Source organism: Nicotiana sylvestris, chromosome 7 (genome assembly GCF_000393655.2).
Source record: "Nicotiana sylvestris chromosome 7, ASM39365v2, whole genome shotgun sequence".
Classification (NCBI taxonomy): domain Eukaryota; kingdom Viridiplantae; phylum Streptophyta; class Magnoliopsida; order Solanales; family Solanaceae; genus Nicotiana; species Nicotiana sylvestris.
The window spans coordinates 85,152,120-85,170,917 of record NC_091063.1 but is presented as its reverse complement, the minus strand read 5'-3'; the positions used below and the strand labels follow the sequence as shown (position 1 = coordinate 85,170,917).

The following is an 18,798-nucleotide window of genomic DNA, read 5'->3' as shown; positions in this document are numbered from 1 at the left end:
ATGATATTATGTTTAAAGTTATTTTAGCTATCTAACATAAAAGTTAAAAAACATGAAATCTTAAGTTGAAGAAATTGTGGTGTATTAGAGCAATTGTGCCATGTAGTTTTGATGTGAGATTAATGGAATTTTGGGTTTTTAGATTGAGGCCTCTTTCAGATTTGATACGTCACAACAAGGATTATGGTTCGGGCTCGAATACAAGTTGGGCCCAAAGCCAAGGTAACAATGAAATAAAAATCTACACCTCTCCCACAATAATCTTTCATAAGTTTAGCTTCACAATAATGTTAAAGTAGTTTAGGAAAAAAACTTGTAAATACGTTAGTTGCTTGTAGGCACGATTAATAATTTAATTATCAAGATTATGGATACGGTTCCCATGGCATAACTATGATACGTAATCTCAAATTCATGTGTGTGTTCACGTGACTTGACTAATCAACTTCGAAGAATAATAAACATATTATAAATCACGGGTAATTTCACATGGCGTGATTTACAATGTATACATAAATAACAAGTGCACGACAACGCGACTTGTTTTAAATAAATTTTATAATTATTTAAAATATATAATTATGAGTGGTAGAAGGTAAAAGCTACATAGGTTTTAAAACATGTAATGATTCAAATAATTAAGCTAAGTATAACTGGTAAAACAAAAGTGCGAGAAACACAGAATCTGGGAGTGCCTCACACCTTCCCGGGTTAACAGAATTTTTTACCTGGTCTTTTGTGTTTTCAGACCATAAACAGAGTCATAGTTTCCTTGAATTGAGATTTAAAATAAACTGGTGACTTGAAACACCTTAATAATTTATTTCAAGCGATGACTCTTAATAATAAATAAACTCAATTCTTTTTCAAATAATATTACTTAAATCGGGAAAAAACTTATTTCTTTCCACAACTCCCGGAAAAAAGGAGGTGACACCCATATATCGAAATTATATAAAGTATTTGAATGTTTTTGTGGGGCAACCTTTTCTTTAATCAAGTGAACTAAATAGAATATCATTATATATATATATTGTTTTAAAAAAATAATAATTATATTCATTGATATAAGCAACATGCGTACTTCACGTACTATAATACTAGTCTCACGGAATGGAGGTGAGAGTCATGCACTACCGCACTACTAAGAGCATCTCCAACCTTTATCCCCATTTTGATCCCCAAAATAGTACTCTAACCATTCTCCCATTCCACACCCCCCCCCCAAAAGAGAATATTCTTTTTTATATTATTCTTTCTCTTATATATTATATTATTATCTTTCATTTCAATTTTATTTTTTAATTTCCATTAAACAAATTCCATCTTTTATTTTCATTAATTTGTAATTTCCATTAAAACAATTCCATAAAATTTTAAATAATATAATTTGTAAGCGATTATTATAGATTAACTAATAACTCAAATAAAAGTGAAATCATTTAAAATTATATATTTTTAAATGATTATATATTTTTGTAATAATTATGATTATATATTTTTTGTACAATTATAACTTATAGTAAAATTAACTTACAATTTAACATAAAAATAATAAATGCACGAAAATTAATTTATCAAAATTATACGTCAAAGTTAAGATGTAAAATTAATATTATAAAGATATTACATAAATATAATTAGGTATATATAAAGAGATGAATTAAAAGAGTTAAATAATAAAATATGCATGAATAGTAATGGGAAGATGAATAGTGTATCCCCATATTTGGAGGAACACTATTCATCCCCTATTTTAGGGGCAAAAATGGGGGAAGGTTGGAGCTTTATTATGGCAAAATTTGCCCCCATTATGGGAAAATGGGGGAGGGTTGGAGATGACCTAAGCATCTCCAACCTTTACCCCATTTTTGGTCCCCAAAGTGTGGATTTCCCCATTTTGGGGACAACTTACTCCAACCATTCCCCCATTTTTTCCCCCAATCTTTTTTATATTCTTCTAATTCTTCTATATTATATTATTATCTTTCATTTCAATTTCATTTTTTAATTTCCATTAAACAAATTCCATCTTTTATTTTTATTAATTTGTAATTTCCATAATTAAAACAATTCCATAAAATTTTAAATAATATAATTTGTAAGCAATTATTAATTAACTAATAATTCAAATAAAAGTGAAGTCATTGCAATACAAGATTAATTAAATACATATTACATAACGATAAAATTCATTCGAAATACTAGATAAATATTCAACTTCAACCTCTAGTATTCTCCCATAAATGATCTATTAATGCATTACGAAGTGCAAAATGAGCATCTTTGTCCTTAATTCTTCTATGTCGAAATAAAAATTCTTAAAATCGTTGATTTTCATCTACTGCCATTTCTACATAAAAATAATAAATGCACGAAAATTAATTTATCAAAATTATACACCAAAGTTAAGATATAATATTAATATTATAAAGACATTACATAAACATAATTAGGTATATATAAAGAGATAAATTAAAAGATTAAATAATAAAATAATAATAAAAAATGATGAATAGTAATGGGAGAGATGAATAGTGTACCCCATATTTGATGGAACACTATTCATACCCCATTTTGGGGACAAAAATGGGGGAGGGTTGGAGCTAAATTCCCCCAAATATTTCCCCCATTATGGGGGATGGGGGCAAGGTTGGAGATGACCTAAGTGGATTTTTTGGTCCGCATGCATCTTTTAAAATAAAATATATTTTATTCGTTATTATATTTATTAATTTTTGGACCATCCATTCATACCAATTACAAAATACAAACTAAATAATAGCTAAAATATTTTTTATTTAGCTAAAAGTAATAAACTTTCAGCCAAATGTTTTACGAATTTTGCCCAAAAAGAAGCAATCACTTAACACAAATAATTATTTCACCTAAAAAATAAATAAACAACTGAACTCTACTATTATAGATAAAGCCTTTTTATTTGGCTAGAATTAGTGAAGCTCTAGCCAAAATTTCTTTTACAGATTCGACCAAAAAAAAAAATATGGCTAGAATAAATAGATATTGTATCCAAAGTAGAAAATAAAAAATACACGGTTGAAATCTTGATTAACTCTTTTTTATTTGGTTAAAGATATTGGAGCTCCAAATATTTTTTTAAGTATTTGGCCCAAAAAAGAAGAAATAACTTGTTGGAACAAAAAGCATTGTATTTATTAAAAAAAGAAAAGAAATAAAGCAATACATTGTTAAAACTCCATCATTTGGCTAAATTTGGTTAAAAATAATGGAGTACTAACAAACATTTTTGCTTATTTGGCTGAAAAAGAAGAAAAACAACGTCAAATCAGATAGTCATTGTATTTAGAGGTTGGGAAAAAATAATATTGGAATAAAATATATAGTATATATATTAAAAATAAGCAAGAAAAATACACAACTTGAATAAATAAATTATTATATAAAATTATGTGACAATTAACGATTAAAAATTACCTACTTGAAAGTTGATTTTAATTTTTCACTCTCATACTAGCATAAATTGGCATCCACGAGAGGTTAAAGTTATCAAACTACTAAGTTCATAAGGTAATCAGAAAATAATTCAGATATGTAATGAATAAACAATCCCAAGTTTAGGAAAGATCTCAATATATATTATGCCTTAGTTTATTTATGCCTTAGTACAACGTAAATTCAAATTCAGCTATCAGATAGTTTATACTGCCTAAATATAAACTTTAATCCAAATGATCTTAAAAAAGCATTCTAAATGCTAGGAAAATTGAGTTGAGCGGCGGGCTTGATTCATCCACCAGTAAAAGATTCGTCGCACCATACACCCAGCTCCCGTCGCCCGAAACTGAAAGTTGAATACCTATTTGTTGAGTGCTACAACCTACAAGGTTAGGGTTTTTAGAAATACCAATTTGTTGGGTATAAGATTTGATTTTTACAGTATGCACATTAAAAATCTCTTCGTAAACTTAATTTGTGCAATCATGTTTCATTGGGTGTCTTCGATAATTTTTCTTTTTAATTTACTTTTTTCTTTTCATGTTTATTGTGATATAGTATTGACCTAGTTGGTTTTGCAAAAATGAAGAAAAGGTACCATAGATGAAGGCGTAGATGAAAGACTCTGAGGAAAGTAGTGAAGGAAGGTGAAATTATGGGGCCCATATGCTGAAATGTAGAACATAGATACGTTGAAATTTGTTAGGGAAAAAAAGATAAGAAAAAGCCTAATTTAAGCTATTTGCACGCTAATGTGGAGTGCAAAACACACAAGTTGCCATGTTAGGATGATGTGTTCACTAGACACACTTCTGCCAAGTTCAAGTGTCTATCCTGTCACTCGCTAAATTTGAATGACTATTTTACAAAACGGGCCAAGTTTAACGGCTATCTAAGTATTTAGCCTATTATTTATTAATTGAAATAATGCTATTTAAGTACTACTACTTTTTTATGAACAGAGGCTGTTTAGACAGTGGCGTTAAAAGTGGCTATTTGTGCACTTCGCCCCACAAAAGGGAGTAAGGCCTCATTTGTGTACGTCTGAATCTGAATACACATATGAATATCAAGATATGTATTAAGATTAAAACATCTGAATCTGAATACACATCTGAATATATTGAGATGTGTATTAAGATCTGAATACTAAATAATTAATACTATTTGATTTTTAACATCTGAATGTATAAAATTTATCTTTATTTAAAAATTAATAAATATAAAATTCAAATAAAATACTAACTAATCTAATATTCTATCAATAAAATATATAGTTTTTTAAAATATGATAGTTGTTGGTGGTGATGGCTAATGGGTGAATGCCAACTAGAGGCGGTGGTTGATGGTAGTTTTGGTTGATGATGGTGGTTCATGCTAGTAACTAGTAGTGATTAGTACTGGTGGCGATTATGATTGAAGATAGTGGTGGCAGGTGGTGATAGTTAATAATGGCGGATGGTGGTAGTAGTTGTGACTGAAGAAGGTGGTGAGTGGGTGGTGGTAAGTTATAATGATGGGCAGTGCCGGCTGTGGTTGTTGATGGTGATGGGGTGGTCAGTTGTGGTAGTTGAGGTGGATGAGTGCTGATTGTGGGTGAGAATGATGGTGGTCGGGGTGGTGGGGATAGTGGGTGGTGATGATCGATAATGGTGGCGGCTATGATTGAGGATGATCGTGGCGTGGTCGTGGTGGAGGTGGTGGTGCTGGTGGGGTGGTAGTGGTGGTGGGGTGGTAATGGTGGTTGAGCATAGTGGTAGTTGATAATGGTAGGCGGTGGCGGCAGTTAATAATATCTGATAGCATCTTAATGAAAATAAGTCTCTGTTATAGATCTTAATCATACAGACCTATTCAGACCCATTAAGTGGTTACGAAGTAAAAAAAACAAACACACTTAATGATTTAAGTATTTAGCCTATTATTTATTAATTGAAATAATGCTATTTAAGTACTACTACCTTTTTATGAACAGAGGCTGTTTAGACAGTGGCATTAAAAGTGGCTATTTGTGCACTTCGCCCCACAAAAGGGAGTAAGGCCTCATTTGTTTTTTTTTAAGATTAAGACGTCTGAATCTGAATACACATCTGAATATCAAGATATGTATTAAGATTAAAACATCTGAATATATTGAGATGTGTATTAAGATCTGAATACTAAATAATTAATACTGTTTGATTTTTAACATCTGAATGTATAAAATTTATCTTTATTTAAAAATTAATAAATATAAAATTCAAATAAAATACTAACTAATCTAATATTCTATCAATAAAATATATAGTTTTTTAAAATATGATAGTTGTTGGTGGTGATGACTAATAGGTGAATGCTAACTAGAGGCGGTGGTTGGTGGTAGTTTTGGTTGATGGTGGTGGTTCATGCTAGTAGCTAGTAGTGATTAGTAGTGGTGACGATTATGATTGAGGATAGTGGTGGTGGGTGGTGATAGTTAATAATGGCGGATGGTGGTAGTAGTTGTGACTGAAGAAGGTGGTGGGTGGGTGGTGGTAAGTTATAATGATGAGCAGTGCCGGCTGTGGTTGTTGATGGTGATGGGGTGGTTAGTTGTGGTAGTTGAGGTGGATGAGTGCTGCTTGTGGGTGAGAATGATGGTGGTCGGGGTGGTGGGGATAGTGGGTGGTGATGATCGATAATGGTAGCGGCTATGATTGAGGATGATCGTGGCGTGGTGGTGGTGGAGGTGGTGGTGGTGGTGGTGGGGTGGTAGTGGTGGTTGAGTATAGTGGCGGCGGCGGCATAGTGGTAGTTGATAATGGTAGGCGGCAGCGGCAGTTAATAATATTTGATAGCATCTTAATGAAAATAAGTGTCTGTTATAGATCTTAATCATACAGACCTATTCAGACCCATTAAGTGGTTATGAAATAAAAAAAAACAAACACACTTAATGATTAAGATATGAATACTTAAGATTCAAACTTTAAAAACAAACACACTTAATGTCTGAGATCTGAATGATTAAGATTCAGACCTCCATTAAGTGCAAACAAATGAGGTCTAAATGCCAAGGCCATAATAGACTTGTTGAAAAGAGGGAGCATCAAGCTAATGTGCGATTCCCCCAAAGGCCAAACCCATTCACTATCTTTTAGAGAACTTTTCACCTGCTGGAGAAACTCCTGTGCTCAAAGACCTTCTTGTCAAAGGCCATTTTCCTGTCAGGTAAGTAGCTTTTTATCAGAGTTATTACCTTTTTCTTCGGGAAATTTTTGGGCATAAAGTTTGAATTGTTTGAGTCTTGGGTTATATTTTGAAAGACGAAGGTGATTTGATTATACTATATTCATTTCCCTGTAAATTATATGTTAATTTTACAGGTTTAGGAGCCCAGATCCCCTTTCTTCCATATTTAGTGGGCGTTTGGACATAAGGATTGTAAAATTCCAAAAAAAAGTGAAAAAAAATTTCAAAGTGAAAATGGTAATTGAAAATTAGAGTTGTGTTTGGACATGAATATAACTTTGGGTTGTTTTTGAAGTTTTGGGAGTGATCTGAGTGAAAAATTTGAAAAACAGCTTTTTGGAGTTTTTCAAATTTTTAAAAAATTCCAAAATGCATCTTAAGTGAAAAATTGTAAATTTTATGACCACATTTCGAAAAAATGTGAAATTTTTTCCTTATGTCCAAACGGGCTCTTAATATCTACTAGTTTTTTTCCAGGTTACTTCTTTGCCATCATTAAACTTCCATAACCATTTGTAAAGCAAGCTTTTGTTGTGAAGCTTGAGGTTCCTCACTCCTTCACTCCTAACCCCACTCCTTCCTTACTGTGTTCCTGAAGTCCTCCACAGGAAGATAAGAGATAGTAATGTCAGTAAGGATGGATAGAAGGATAAGTGCAGTTTTATAAGTAGATATGGGAAATGGTTAACGATTATGAGCTAAAGTATGGTAGTACGACGAGGTTCGTAATCTTTACAAGAGGGAGCTTATTTTTTTGCATTCCGTGTCCACGAAAAACTCCCTACTGATTCTATCAATTTGCTCCTCCACTTTAATAGGAATTGGGAGTAAAGACATCAAGTATGTCGGGATCCCATCCAGCACGCTATTCACCAAAGTCAACCTTCCTAGGAAAATATTGTTGTTTCAGGGTGCTAGCTCTCTCTCTTATTTCTCAGTGACTCCTTGCCGTACACTGTTATCTTTTGGTTTTGCACCCAATAGTATCCCCAAGTAAGTATTAGTTAGAAACTTCTTAATTTTACAACCCATTAAATCTGCCAGGGATCCAATTTCATGATCAGCATTAACAGAAAGATTGAACTTTTGGACATATTGATCTTCAGGCCTTTGACAACTTCAAAAGCCAGCAACACAACTCTTGAATGCAATATTTGTTCCTTATCAGCTCTGCACAACAATAGGTATCATCCGCATACAAAGTATGTGATATATCCAGTGTCCTACTTATCCATCCCTTTTCAGTACATTATTAAGCATGATGTTTAAGATATATGCAAATGCTTCAAATGCATCAGTGCCTTTTCGACTTACTCCATCCTTTCCTCTTCCTTCAAATGCATCTGTGGAACCTAGGACTCTGAACTCTTAAATAGAAAAAAGAAAGGAAGATGAGTTTGAAGTATTCACACAAACTCACGCGTTTAATGCCAAATCAACTTGGTGCTGACATCTCATGGAAGAATTGTCGTTTTCTATATTTATTACTTACTCCATATAGAAGAGGCAAAGTGGTCGACCAAGGGTAAAAGAGTAATTTTATATTTTCATTAAAATTGCTACTTTTATGGGTGCCTAAAAGAGTGCATTGGAAACAGACTGCTGTAAACACACTCAACACACTCTAGAAGTATCTTTTAATCTCATTCCAAAAAAACAGGTGCAAGACTACACTTTTCTTTTATTTCGACAATCTTTATTAGTTTATACTATCCTTTCACTTCTCTTTATCATTGCAAAATTGGGTCTATCTAACTTGGGTATGTTTTCTTTTAGTTTTTGCCCAAATGGTTTTCCAGTTTTCTTTAGATTTTCAATTTCATGGCTGAAATTCTGCCTAACCCTTCTCAGTATTCTTCGGCCTTCATTTCTTCTGAAGTTTGTAATTTGTTTAATTTGTCATCAGCTAAAAAAGTCTACAGAATGCCGAATATAATTCTTCTTTTGCTGCTTGATATCATCGTACGGTCCCTTATTTTTCAAATTTTGTTTCTTATTGGGGAATTTATGCTTTTCTTTATTCTTTGTGCATAAATTTATTCATCTTGTACTAAACTTTGTGGAAGTACTGACACTTGAATTTGGTGGTGCATTAGAACAAATTAGGCCCTTTTTGTAAAAATACAGCTGATTGTGTTATTGTTCTGTCCGCTTGCCGTTCTTTTCTCTTTCTTTTGCTTTATTTATTGCTAATATAAAGGATTTATTCGTTATTCCTTTCAGGTATTCTTAATCATAATCGGATGCACTATCAATTAGAAGGTACTAATATATTCTCTCAAAGTTTGATTATGTAGTTATACAGTAAATTGTATGTTCATCTAAGTCGTTTTGTTTGTGATATATGCCAATGAAATTCAATTTGTATTTTACATATTGTATGTCCATATTATCAATGTTAAACAGGTAAATTAAAATTTGAGTTTAGTATCTTTTTAAACCTCGATCTTTAGAAAAATATTCAGGGCTGAAAATGACTAACAGGGTTTTTCTTTAACTCTATTTTGAGAAAGATGGTCATTTAATTGAATTTATTTTTATAATGTAGAAGTGCGGTTATATGTATTGAATGATTCTTACTTATGTGGCAATATTTCTTTCTGCATATTTATTAGATTCTCAAGATCTTTGGTTTCCACCAAATTACTACTTTAAAGGATCAGTACTAAAGGATGCATGATCTATTCCGAATTACTTTGGAAATCTGCCTCTCCCTACGCTAACTTAGACCTAACTGAATCTAGAAACTTTTGGGGTTCTTCTGATGCAGTGATTGCTTATACAACTCTATCTGAAGTATAACATAAATTCTCCACAAGTTGAAGTTTCAGAAGTTGTTCTAAAGATGAAAACAATAACAACAACAACAACTACCCAGTAAAATCCCACATAGTGGGGTCTGGGGAGGGTAGTGTGTACGCAGACCTTACCCCTGCCCTGGTAGGACAGAGAGGCTGTTTCCAATGGACCCTCGGCTCAGAATGACGGAAATAGAAAAAAACAAGGAAAACAAGAAAAGAAAAAAGAATTCATTAGTAACTTCAGTAAAAATCATTATAGTAACAGAAGCATAAAAATCAAAAGATGAATGACATGCAATAACAGTAGCCAGAGTCTAGGGAATCTAAGATAAACAACAAGAATAGTGTGGGTTCAACATAAACTGCAAACCATCTAAGATCAACCCCAATCCAACCCCGCCTCGCCCCCGGCATGCAGAAAGGCAAGCTCTACTACCCCTATTCTACAACTCTAATGCTAGTCCTCCAGGCCTTCCTATCAAGGGCCATGTCCTCGGAAATCTGCAGACGAACAATGTCCTGCCTGATCACCTCTCCCCAATACTTCTTAGGTCTCCCTCTACCTCTTCTCGTGCCCACCATGGCCACCGGCGCATCGATGCTTCTCCTCTGCACGTGCCCGAACCATCTGAGCCTCGCTTCCCGCATCTTGTCATCCACAGGGGCGACGCCCACCTTCCTCCGAATATCTTCATTCCTGATCTTGTCTATCCTAGTGTGCCCGCACATCCACTTCAACATCCGCATCTCTGCTACTTTCAACCTCTGGATATGGGAGTTCTTAACCGGCCAACACTCTGCCCCATACAACATTGCCGGTCTAACCACCGCTCTATAAAACTTACCTTTGAGTATCGGTGGCACTTTCTTGTCACACAAGACTCCAGATGCAAGCCTCCATTTCATCCAGCCCGCCCCTATGCGGTGAGTGACGTTCTAAAGATGAAAACATTGATAGAAATGCACCGTAAGTCAAACCTACGACTCCAACATCAATTAGTAAATTCTAGGCCCATAAATAGAATACCCCCATATAAGAAGTTGCAACATGTTAGCTTAATGAAAGTTAGCACAAGATGATAACACTCTGAAAACCCACCAAAATCTAAAAGCATTGTCTTAAAGACCATATAGAACCAATAGATAAAGGCATGAAGTACTTAAGAATTGGGGGCTTTGTGAAATTTTGAAATAGACCCATCCTATTCCAAAATAGATGAATACATGCATAGAAGTTCTCTCTATATGCTTTGGTAAACAATCTTGTTGGTTTAGAGCACTCTTCTAAAATCGAGAAAATAAGGTCACACCAAGCTGATTTATTTCTTGTTTACTAAAGTATGTAGTACTCCTTAACGAGGAAAGTAATTGTCTTGGAGGAGGGGAGAATTAGAGTTTCAAAATTCTCTTTTTGATTTGTGTTTGTAAATTTAATTTCAGTGATAATGTCATAGTTTTTTTGACAGTTCTATCCGTATCAGTAATATCCTTGTGTGTTTTAAAGTCTGTTTGGCAGCTATTTTAGCTGAATAAAAATCTTTTCATGTTAAATGTGTACAAGGACAAAGAGGGGTCTTAAGTTAGAATCTACGATTATGTCTTATATTAAAGGTGGACAAGAACATCAAAGTGACTGTGCAGCCGTTAGGAATCAGCAGTTCGTGGATGACAGATCAAGAAGTTAGGTATTTTGATGATATGTGCATATGGAACCAGTATATGTCATATTATTAGCCAGAGCAGACAACTTGCATGAAATTATGATACATTGTGCTTAGTGTTGAGTTAGACTGAGACATGATTATCTACATCCTAATCTAGGATAGAGAATAGCTTTTTCAGCTTAACCGTGCATATAACTTTCTTTCAAAAGGATTCATAGGACCACGAACCAAATGACTAAAAACCTAGGAGTTTCATTATTTGATGATTCATGCTACCATAAACTCATCTTGAATATCTCGACTAGATCTTCAATTTATCTGCATTTTTCAAAATGGGGTATAGGAGAAACTATAATGAAGTTACTCATTAATAGAGTATTTTTGTTATAACTGCAAAAAAAAGTATTTTATTTTTGATCATATACTTGGTTATAAAAAAACAAATAGGTGTTAGCACTCTTTTTAAAAAAAAATTATTTCCCATGTCTTCTTTTCGCCCCTTGCCCCAAACTTTAGTCTTTAGTATTCTTTGGATCTTCAATTGCTTACGTTATGTTAAGGTCAATTTTTCTTGAGTTTAATAGTAGTTGACTTGAAGAGAATAAGGTGCAAGCTTTAGAGAGTTTGGTATGATGTTATGACTTGAAGAGAATAAGGTGCAAGCTTTAGAGAGTTTGGTTTGATGTTATGGCCAGACTGTCAAATGCTTAATCATTTGCATGACACGAATCGATACTTATACTAAACGGTAAATGATTAAACTTTTCGTAAAGTAACTTTCTTACACTTTAAGTAAAGCGAATGTTGTACTACTATTATTTTTTATTATTTTATTATTAAAACTTTATTAATCAATTTATTCATTGAGTAGTGTACTGATTCTGAGAATATTAATTATAGATAAAAATAAGTCGATGTATAATCGTTGAATGAATAATTTCAGAGAATAATAAATTTTACTTCCAGTTCGCTATCCTCTATGAAGCTGCTTGATGAGAAATTTCTTGTCCAGAGGCCCTCCCATCTTTTCTTTCTTTTCTGACTTGGAAGAAACTATGCTAAACTGATATTGTAATTTTTACTAGATCCTACACACTAGTCCAGATTATCATATGGGCATCCTCTTTATTAGAGATCTCTGCTCTTGGTTTCTTTTAGGTATCCTCCAGAACATGCAACTTTTTAACTGATCAAAGAAAATATATAACTTATTAAGATGTAATATTTTAAGCTGTTGCTGACCAAACTAAGGCTGTAAGGCGAATACTTGAAACGCGATCAATCTTTTATCTTCCACACTATTTTTCTAATCTTTACTTAACCGGCCAAAGCACACGTCACCGGTAAGTTATTTGACCAGCTTTTGACATTTTATTTTCATTTCTTACCTTTTGCAAATTTTGACTTACATGGTAATTTTACTGCATAACACGACGTTTTTCTTCTCAACTTTACCAAATTCTATATTGGTTGTTTGCTGCAAGTTCCCCACCCTGGCTACATTATGTGACAAGAATTGAGTTGGGTTAATGCGAAGAAATGATTTCTACAGGTGCCAATATTATTGTCATATCCTGCAAAACTTGGAGACTAATTGCAACATTGTAGTTTAGTTGCATTACATATTGTTAATATGTAAATAGTACATATGTAAATAGATTAGTGTAAAGGATATAAAGAATGTGTCATTTTACGCATTGTTCTGCAACCACTGCAGTAGATGTTTTATTAACCTTTGTACAACGGAAACATTGTCCATAAATGCATGTAAATATGAAACAGTTAGTTGGCTATGCTATGTATATTTGGTTTGATATTACTTATTTACATGTTTCAATCTCTTCATTCTGCAATTGCATGTTACGACAAAGATAGTAATATTAAATTACCGTTCGGTTTTACAAGATTAGCACGGGCCAAAACTTATCTAGTAAATATGGATGTCTTAAGTGTTAGTTTGGGCAAGTAATATAAATTTAAAAGTCAAGATAGTTCTATGGAGAATAACTTCCGCTCATAAGTTATGGAAGTCATTTTCTCCATGTCCATTTTGATGGAAAGTGTTTTCTTATGGTAACCAAACACCAGATAATGACTTCGTCATAGAAAATATTTTCAAAAATGACATTCGTCATACCAAAAACACCCAAAGGTATTCATGTAACAGGTAGTCTCTTTATTATTTGCGAGCATCTAAAAGGCAGTGATGCCCTATCAATATTCATAATATAACTTTTATGACCTTTCATCTATGCTGATTAAGAATACTCCAGAGTTTTACTTAGGTGATTTTGTTACTCTGATATAGTCGTGTTTTCTTTTTATTTGTCAATTTTGTTTTTGATCCGACCTCCCCAAATCTATCGTCTTGAATTAATTTCAGTATTCTTGATCACTAAAGGGAAAAATAAAAAGAAGATTTGATTTCTGTATAAAGTAGCTGTTCTAATCATTGATAAGAAAAAGAAAGAAAACTTGAACATAGATTGGGTTGGACTAGTTTAATTTGGAAAAATCATATTCTACTTGTTCTTTGATATGCTTTTTCTTAAAGTATGCTAGCAGATGTGAGTCACCATTTGTTGGTTGTGCTTATGCTTATTTTTCTTCTTCCCCTTTTTTGGTGCTAACGTTCTGTTTGAATTCATAGGTATGACTGATATTGCTTTACCATGGGATAAGTTGTCTTTAGATTTAATAAAACAAGAGGAGGAGCAATCAAGTCCTGAAAGGAAGTAAGTTTAGTATATGATCTTTGACTAACTCAACACTAATTTTTAGTTTCTGATTTAATTAATATCTAGTAGAGTATCACATCAAGCTTCAATGTTGGCTGACTTGTTTTATAGTTGCCTATTTACTACTCACTCTTCCATTGCAGCTGCAATTGTCATGAAATGTGCTTGTTTATGATAGTCTGACATCATTTTCAGTAATCAAATGTAATTTATGTTTGAAAGGGGCATGGGTCAATCACCATGAAATGGACAAGCTTTATAATGGAAGTAAAATTGAGTAGTATCCAAGTCCACTTTCCGATGTGGCAGCTCTCACAACTGCAGTAGTGTTGAAAAATTCTGTGGTGACTTATTAATGCAGAAAAGCAAAAAAAGCAAGATGTGAATATACCTACTTGCCGGCGTACCTGGATTTGATGTACTTTATTTTACTATTTCTTCTTCACCCTACTTCCTCTTATTCAGTATATATTCTACAGGAACATGCTAATTAGAGGCGGATGCATCCTTCATGTTGTGGCTTCAATTGAACCCATTATTTTCGACACATAGTTTAAATTTTATACGTGAAGTATCACTAGAATTCCATCAAGTTTAATATCTGAACCCATAATATCAAAAGTACAACGAGTTCACTGCTAAAACTATTTTAAAATAAATTTTGGATCCGCCTTGTTGCTAACTCTCTCTCTTGCTTCTAGGAAAAGGACATATGTAGTTCTTGTATCCACAGGAAGTTTCAATCCTCCTACTTACATGCACTTGCGCTGTTTTGGTACGTACTATCCAACCTCTACAATGTTTCTCTTGCTGACTTTTTTCTTCTTTTCTTTTTTCCCTTTTTTCCCCTGCACGAGCGGGTAGGGGGGGGGGGAGCGAGGGGTGGTTTGGGACTGAAGGGGACACTTGTGGTTGCTTATAAAGAAGAAGAATATTTCTATGTTTTTTCTATTCAGATGAATGTTAAAAAACTAAGTAGTCATAAGTCCTCAACCACATAAGCTGCTCAAAATGAATATGATGTTAGACTATGAAGTTCATTTAATCTATTTAGTGGGGTTTTCTGAACTTTTGACAATATTGATTCAGAGTTGGCAAGAGATGCATTAACTTCAGAAGGGCTCTGCGTAATTGGAGGTTATATGTCACCAGTAAATGATGCATATAAGAAGAAGGTATGTAGCATATCTCCAGGTAGTGAAACTGCTTTGAAATGTGTAACTGGAATAGAGATAAGAAAAAGGAACAATAGTAGCTTTGCTATATTATAACTTGCTTCTGATCATCACGCTGTTGCATTATGAACGAGTGTATATTGTTTGTGGTCTGCAACCTGACACAATGTTATACTAACACGCGCTGTTCTTAGTCATGAGGTGTAGTTTCTTGCTCTGTTTAACACTTTTGCTGGTCTACTATATATAAAAGATTGAACATGCTCCGCTTCTGCTGTCAATGTTACTAATGCACAAAAAAGCTGTATTGCTAATGCCTTGCCTCCTTATCTTTGCAGGATCTTATATCTGCTGAGCATCGTGTTGCAATGTGCCAATTAGCTTGTAAAAGCTCAGAATTCGTTATGACAGATCCATGGGAGGTCTCTCTCTCACTCTCTCTCCTCCAACAAAAAAAAACAACCCAAAAACCTCCCTAGTTATTTGCTGCATTTTACACCAGTGCCTCAGCTGATACAAACTAAATTACCTTCATCCTATCAATTAATTTTGCTTAAAATAATTATACAGGCAGGCCAGGATAGCTATCAACGAACATTGACAGTTCTCTCCAGAATAAAGTCCGCTCTCTGTGATGGAAGTTTGGCATCCAGTGGTAAGGTCCATTATTGACATCAGTAAGTGTGTGTTGCAGACTGCAGAGTATTCATAGGAATTTAGTCTGATGGTCAATTGGTTACAGGAGAAACTTTCCAGTCCTACCGAAACTAGCTTTTCATTTTTGTAAATAAAAAATCCTTTTCTTTACTACTACATTGTACATACTTTTGAGACAGTGTAGGCGTGTATTACAACAACAACTACTACAACTAAGCTTCAGTCCCAAACAAGTTAGGGTCCACGATATGAATCCTCACTTCTTTTTTCACTTCTCTCTTCTTTCTTTAGTGAAAGAATATTTATCTACTCCCTTCCCAACCTGGCCCCAATAAAAGGAAAAGAAGAGCAAATATTACTTTATTCCTCTACCCAGAAAATTTTGGTTTATGAGGGCCATTTGTGTAAACTTACAGAAAATGGTAGAACTCATTGTTGACACCTCCATCTTATCCAGCATACAACATGTTGGTAAATTTCCTGTATGTGGTGTCAAATCATCAAACTCTAACATTTTTTTTTGAGAAGGTAAAGTGTCCAGTATATTCAAAAAGTCATCGGCACAAACTTTGTGCTGGAAGCCAAAATAGGCAATTACAATATGAAAAAGCAAAAATATAGTCCGGTCTTCTTACAAGGAACTCAAAACATCTAGGATTGAATCAGGATCCTCTACATATTCTGATTTACACCAAAAACAAAAAAGAAGAATACACTTCATCTTAATCTTTTGTAGAGAGTTGGTTGTATCTTCAAAGCATCTCAGGTTCCGACAATTTTCCATCTGTTTTTGTCTGTGGTAAAGTCTACCTCTGTGTTCCAGCATAATAAAAGTTCAGAGGTTCTCCCTGGCATTACCCATCTAGCACCTCTGAGATTAATGAACAAATCCCATAATTGGCTGGTCACTCTACAATGAAGAAACAGATGGCTGATTGTCTCAGCATCATTCCCACACAAATAACATCTTGAAACCCCTCTTCCTTAGATTATCCTGAGTGAGGACAGCCTCCCTAATTACCAACCAGGTAAAACATGCCTCTTTATAAGGCACTTTTACTTTCCATATGTGTTTCCAATTTCTTAGCACCCTGGCTTTACTTAGAAGAGTTTGTTTCAGTTGCATCTCATATTTGCAGATATTCCTTGTCCACCAACTGGCGGGCTTTCATCTCCATGTTCTTGCTCGCAATTCCCCTTGGATGATTTTGGTAGTTGGTTCAAGGATGGAGTAAAGATTATTGTAGTAGTAGATTAGCTGGCAATAGTGCTCAGAACTTAGGGACAGCGACATGCTTAGTATTATATTTTGTTTTTTACCAGGTTATAGTTGAGGAAAAGTCAGATGATACTATTTTCCCAACCAAACAAATATAAAAAAAATGAAGAATGAAATTGAACCAAACTCAAAGAGAATGTGCTTTAGGTATTGAAGCTTTACTCTATCTTTGTCTGAGCATTTAGTTAATAGATCACTGTGCAGTACATTTCTCCTGTGGAGGTAGCTTTGTTGTGAAAATATGTGTACTTTCTTTGCTTCAAGTCAAATGTCATATTCTCCATTCGGTTCTGTCAATTTGATGTTCACTTCGTAGAATTTATATTTTATCACTTGTATATAATGGCAAGTCCAGTTACTCCTACTTTTACAGGTTAATTGAGCAACCATAGTCCATCAGCTAACTTTTTGTCCCACATTCCCACTTCTCGTAAATCGATGCACATGCTAGTTACTACCTAATAAACTATTACTTAGTCCTTGTGCAACCATAAGAAACCATGCAAAAACGAACATGCTATTCTATCTGTAAGGCAGGGAATAGTTGGCTAGTTCACATTGTAAACTAGTATTATTTATCCAAGTGAAATTTTCGTTTAATTCTATTGTAGCTTACGAACTTCCATGCAAGTTCTAATAGTGTTTTTTTTTTCTTGCAGAAGACCTCATGGTCATGCTTGTGTGTGGTTCTGATCTACTAGAATCTTTCAGCACACCTGGAGTTTGGATACCTGAGCAGGTAACTTCATTTAAAGGGGTTTATCAGAAGCGAAATACTTCCTCCTTAATGTTGGATTGAAGTTATGCTCTTAGAAGTGCTGTGCAGAAGAAATAGGATATGCTCATTTGTTGATTTTATAGGTCAGGACCATATGTAGAGACTTTGGCTTGGTTTGTGTTCGGAGAGGTGGTCAGGATGTTGAAAAGGTCATTGCCGGTGATGATATTTTGAATGAATATAAGGTAACTTCATTAAGAACTCAAAACCTTTGTCCCTTGTTCTCTTTAAGCTCATTAACTGGGATGATTGGCTGTTGTATGGGGTTGCCACTGGTAGTAGACATTATTGAGATGTTATAATGCCATAATTCAGAGACAGCTTCATCCCCTTCCCCTCCTTCTTTCCCAAATAAAAGAGAACGCGAGGTTACTGGTCGAGGAGGCATGTAATATATTGTGTTCTGTAAAATTTAATTTTGCAGAAAAATATCAGAATCGTGGATGAAGTAGTGCCTAATGGAATCAGTTCAACGGGATTAAGGTAAAAATTCTCAATATGACTAGCTAGGAGGATATGAATTGAATCAGGATAAATTGTTGGACAAACTTTCTTTTGATTCTCATGTCAGGGACTGCATCTCGAAAGGGTTATCAGTGAAGTACTTGACAGCCGATGAAGTAATTGATTATATGAAACAACATAACCTTTATAGAGGGCAATGTTCTAACAACTGAATCAGAAGCTCCTCCTCTCAGGAGCTTGTTTTCTTAAATAATTGTTGATACCTGTCCAAGAGTTGTTCATTTCTTTGAGCTGTGATCTTAGCAGCGAGGCTCTGTCCCTTGCTGCTAGAGCAGAACGATCTAGTCTTTGTCCTTCCTTCAAGGACGAGATGAGGATGAACATTTGCTCATTCCAGTTGTCCTCTATATATGTTCATTTATGATGAAATCTTTTCTGAAGATCCCTGTAAGGTCCCTGTATTAAGCCTAACACCAAGTAAGGTCCCTGTATACCCCTGAGTTTCATGAAATGAAAGAAAGAAAGAAAAAAAGAGAGGAATCAGGGCTATATAT

General features: G+C 34.2%; 1 protein-coding gene across 2 annotated transcripts; it reads left to right on the top strand.

Annotated features, from left to right (window-relative positions):
- The first annotated feature begins 3,594 nt into the window (after positions 1 to 3,594).
- Positions 3,595 to 18,684, top strand: LOC104232969 (nicotinamide/nicotinic acid mononucleotide adenylyltransferase). Of its 2 annotated transcripts, XM_070150491.1 has the most exons (13): positions 6,693 to 7,408; positions 7,506 to 7,680; positions 7,794 to 7,871; positions 8,911 to 8,949; positions 13,803 to 13,887; positions 14,592 to 14,665; positions 14,980 to 15,065; positions 15,404 to 15,487; positions 15,636 to 15,720; positions 17,661 to 17,740; positions 17,863 to 17,964; positions 18,204 to 18,262; positions 18,351 to 18,684. In XM_070150491.1, the coding sequence occupies exons 4-13, from the start codon at positions 8,931 to 8,933 to the stop codon at positions 18,454 to 18,456; spliced, it is 780 nt and encodes a 259-aa protein (XP_070006592.1). In that variant the 5' UTR covers positions 6,693 to 7,408; positions 7,506 to 7,680; positions 7,794 to 7,871; positions 8,911 to 8,930; the 3' UTR covers positions 18,457 to 18,684. The 2 variants fall into 2 exon arrangements, with proteins under 2 accessions (XP_070006591.1, XP_070006592.1); XM_070150490.1 differs by lacking the exons at positions 6,693 to 7,408; positions 7,506 to 7,680; positions 7,794 to 7,871 and adding an exon at positions 3,595 to 3,866.
- The last annotated feature ends 114 nt before the right edge of the window (positions 18,685 to 18,798 follow it).

What these genes read in the sequence shown, in the direction of transcription:
- LOC104232969 (XM_070150490.1), top strand. An exon ending in TTATGACAGATCCATGGGAG is followed by an intron (nt 15,488 to 15,635) that starts GTCTCTCTCTCA and finishes ATAATTATACAG; the next exon opens with GCAGGCCAGGATAGCTATCA. An exon ending in GAGTTTGGATACCTGAGCAG is followed by an intron (nt 17,741 to 17,862) that starts GTAACTTCATTT and finishes TTGATTTTATAG; the next exon opens with GTCAGGACCATATGTAGAGA.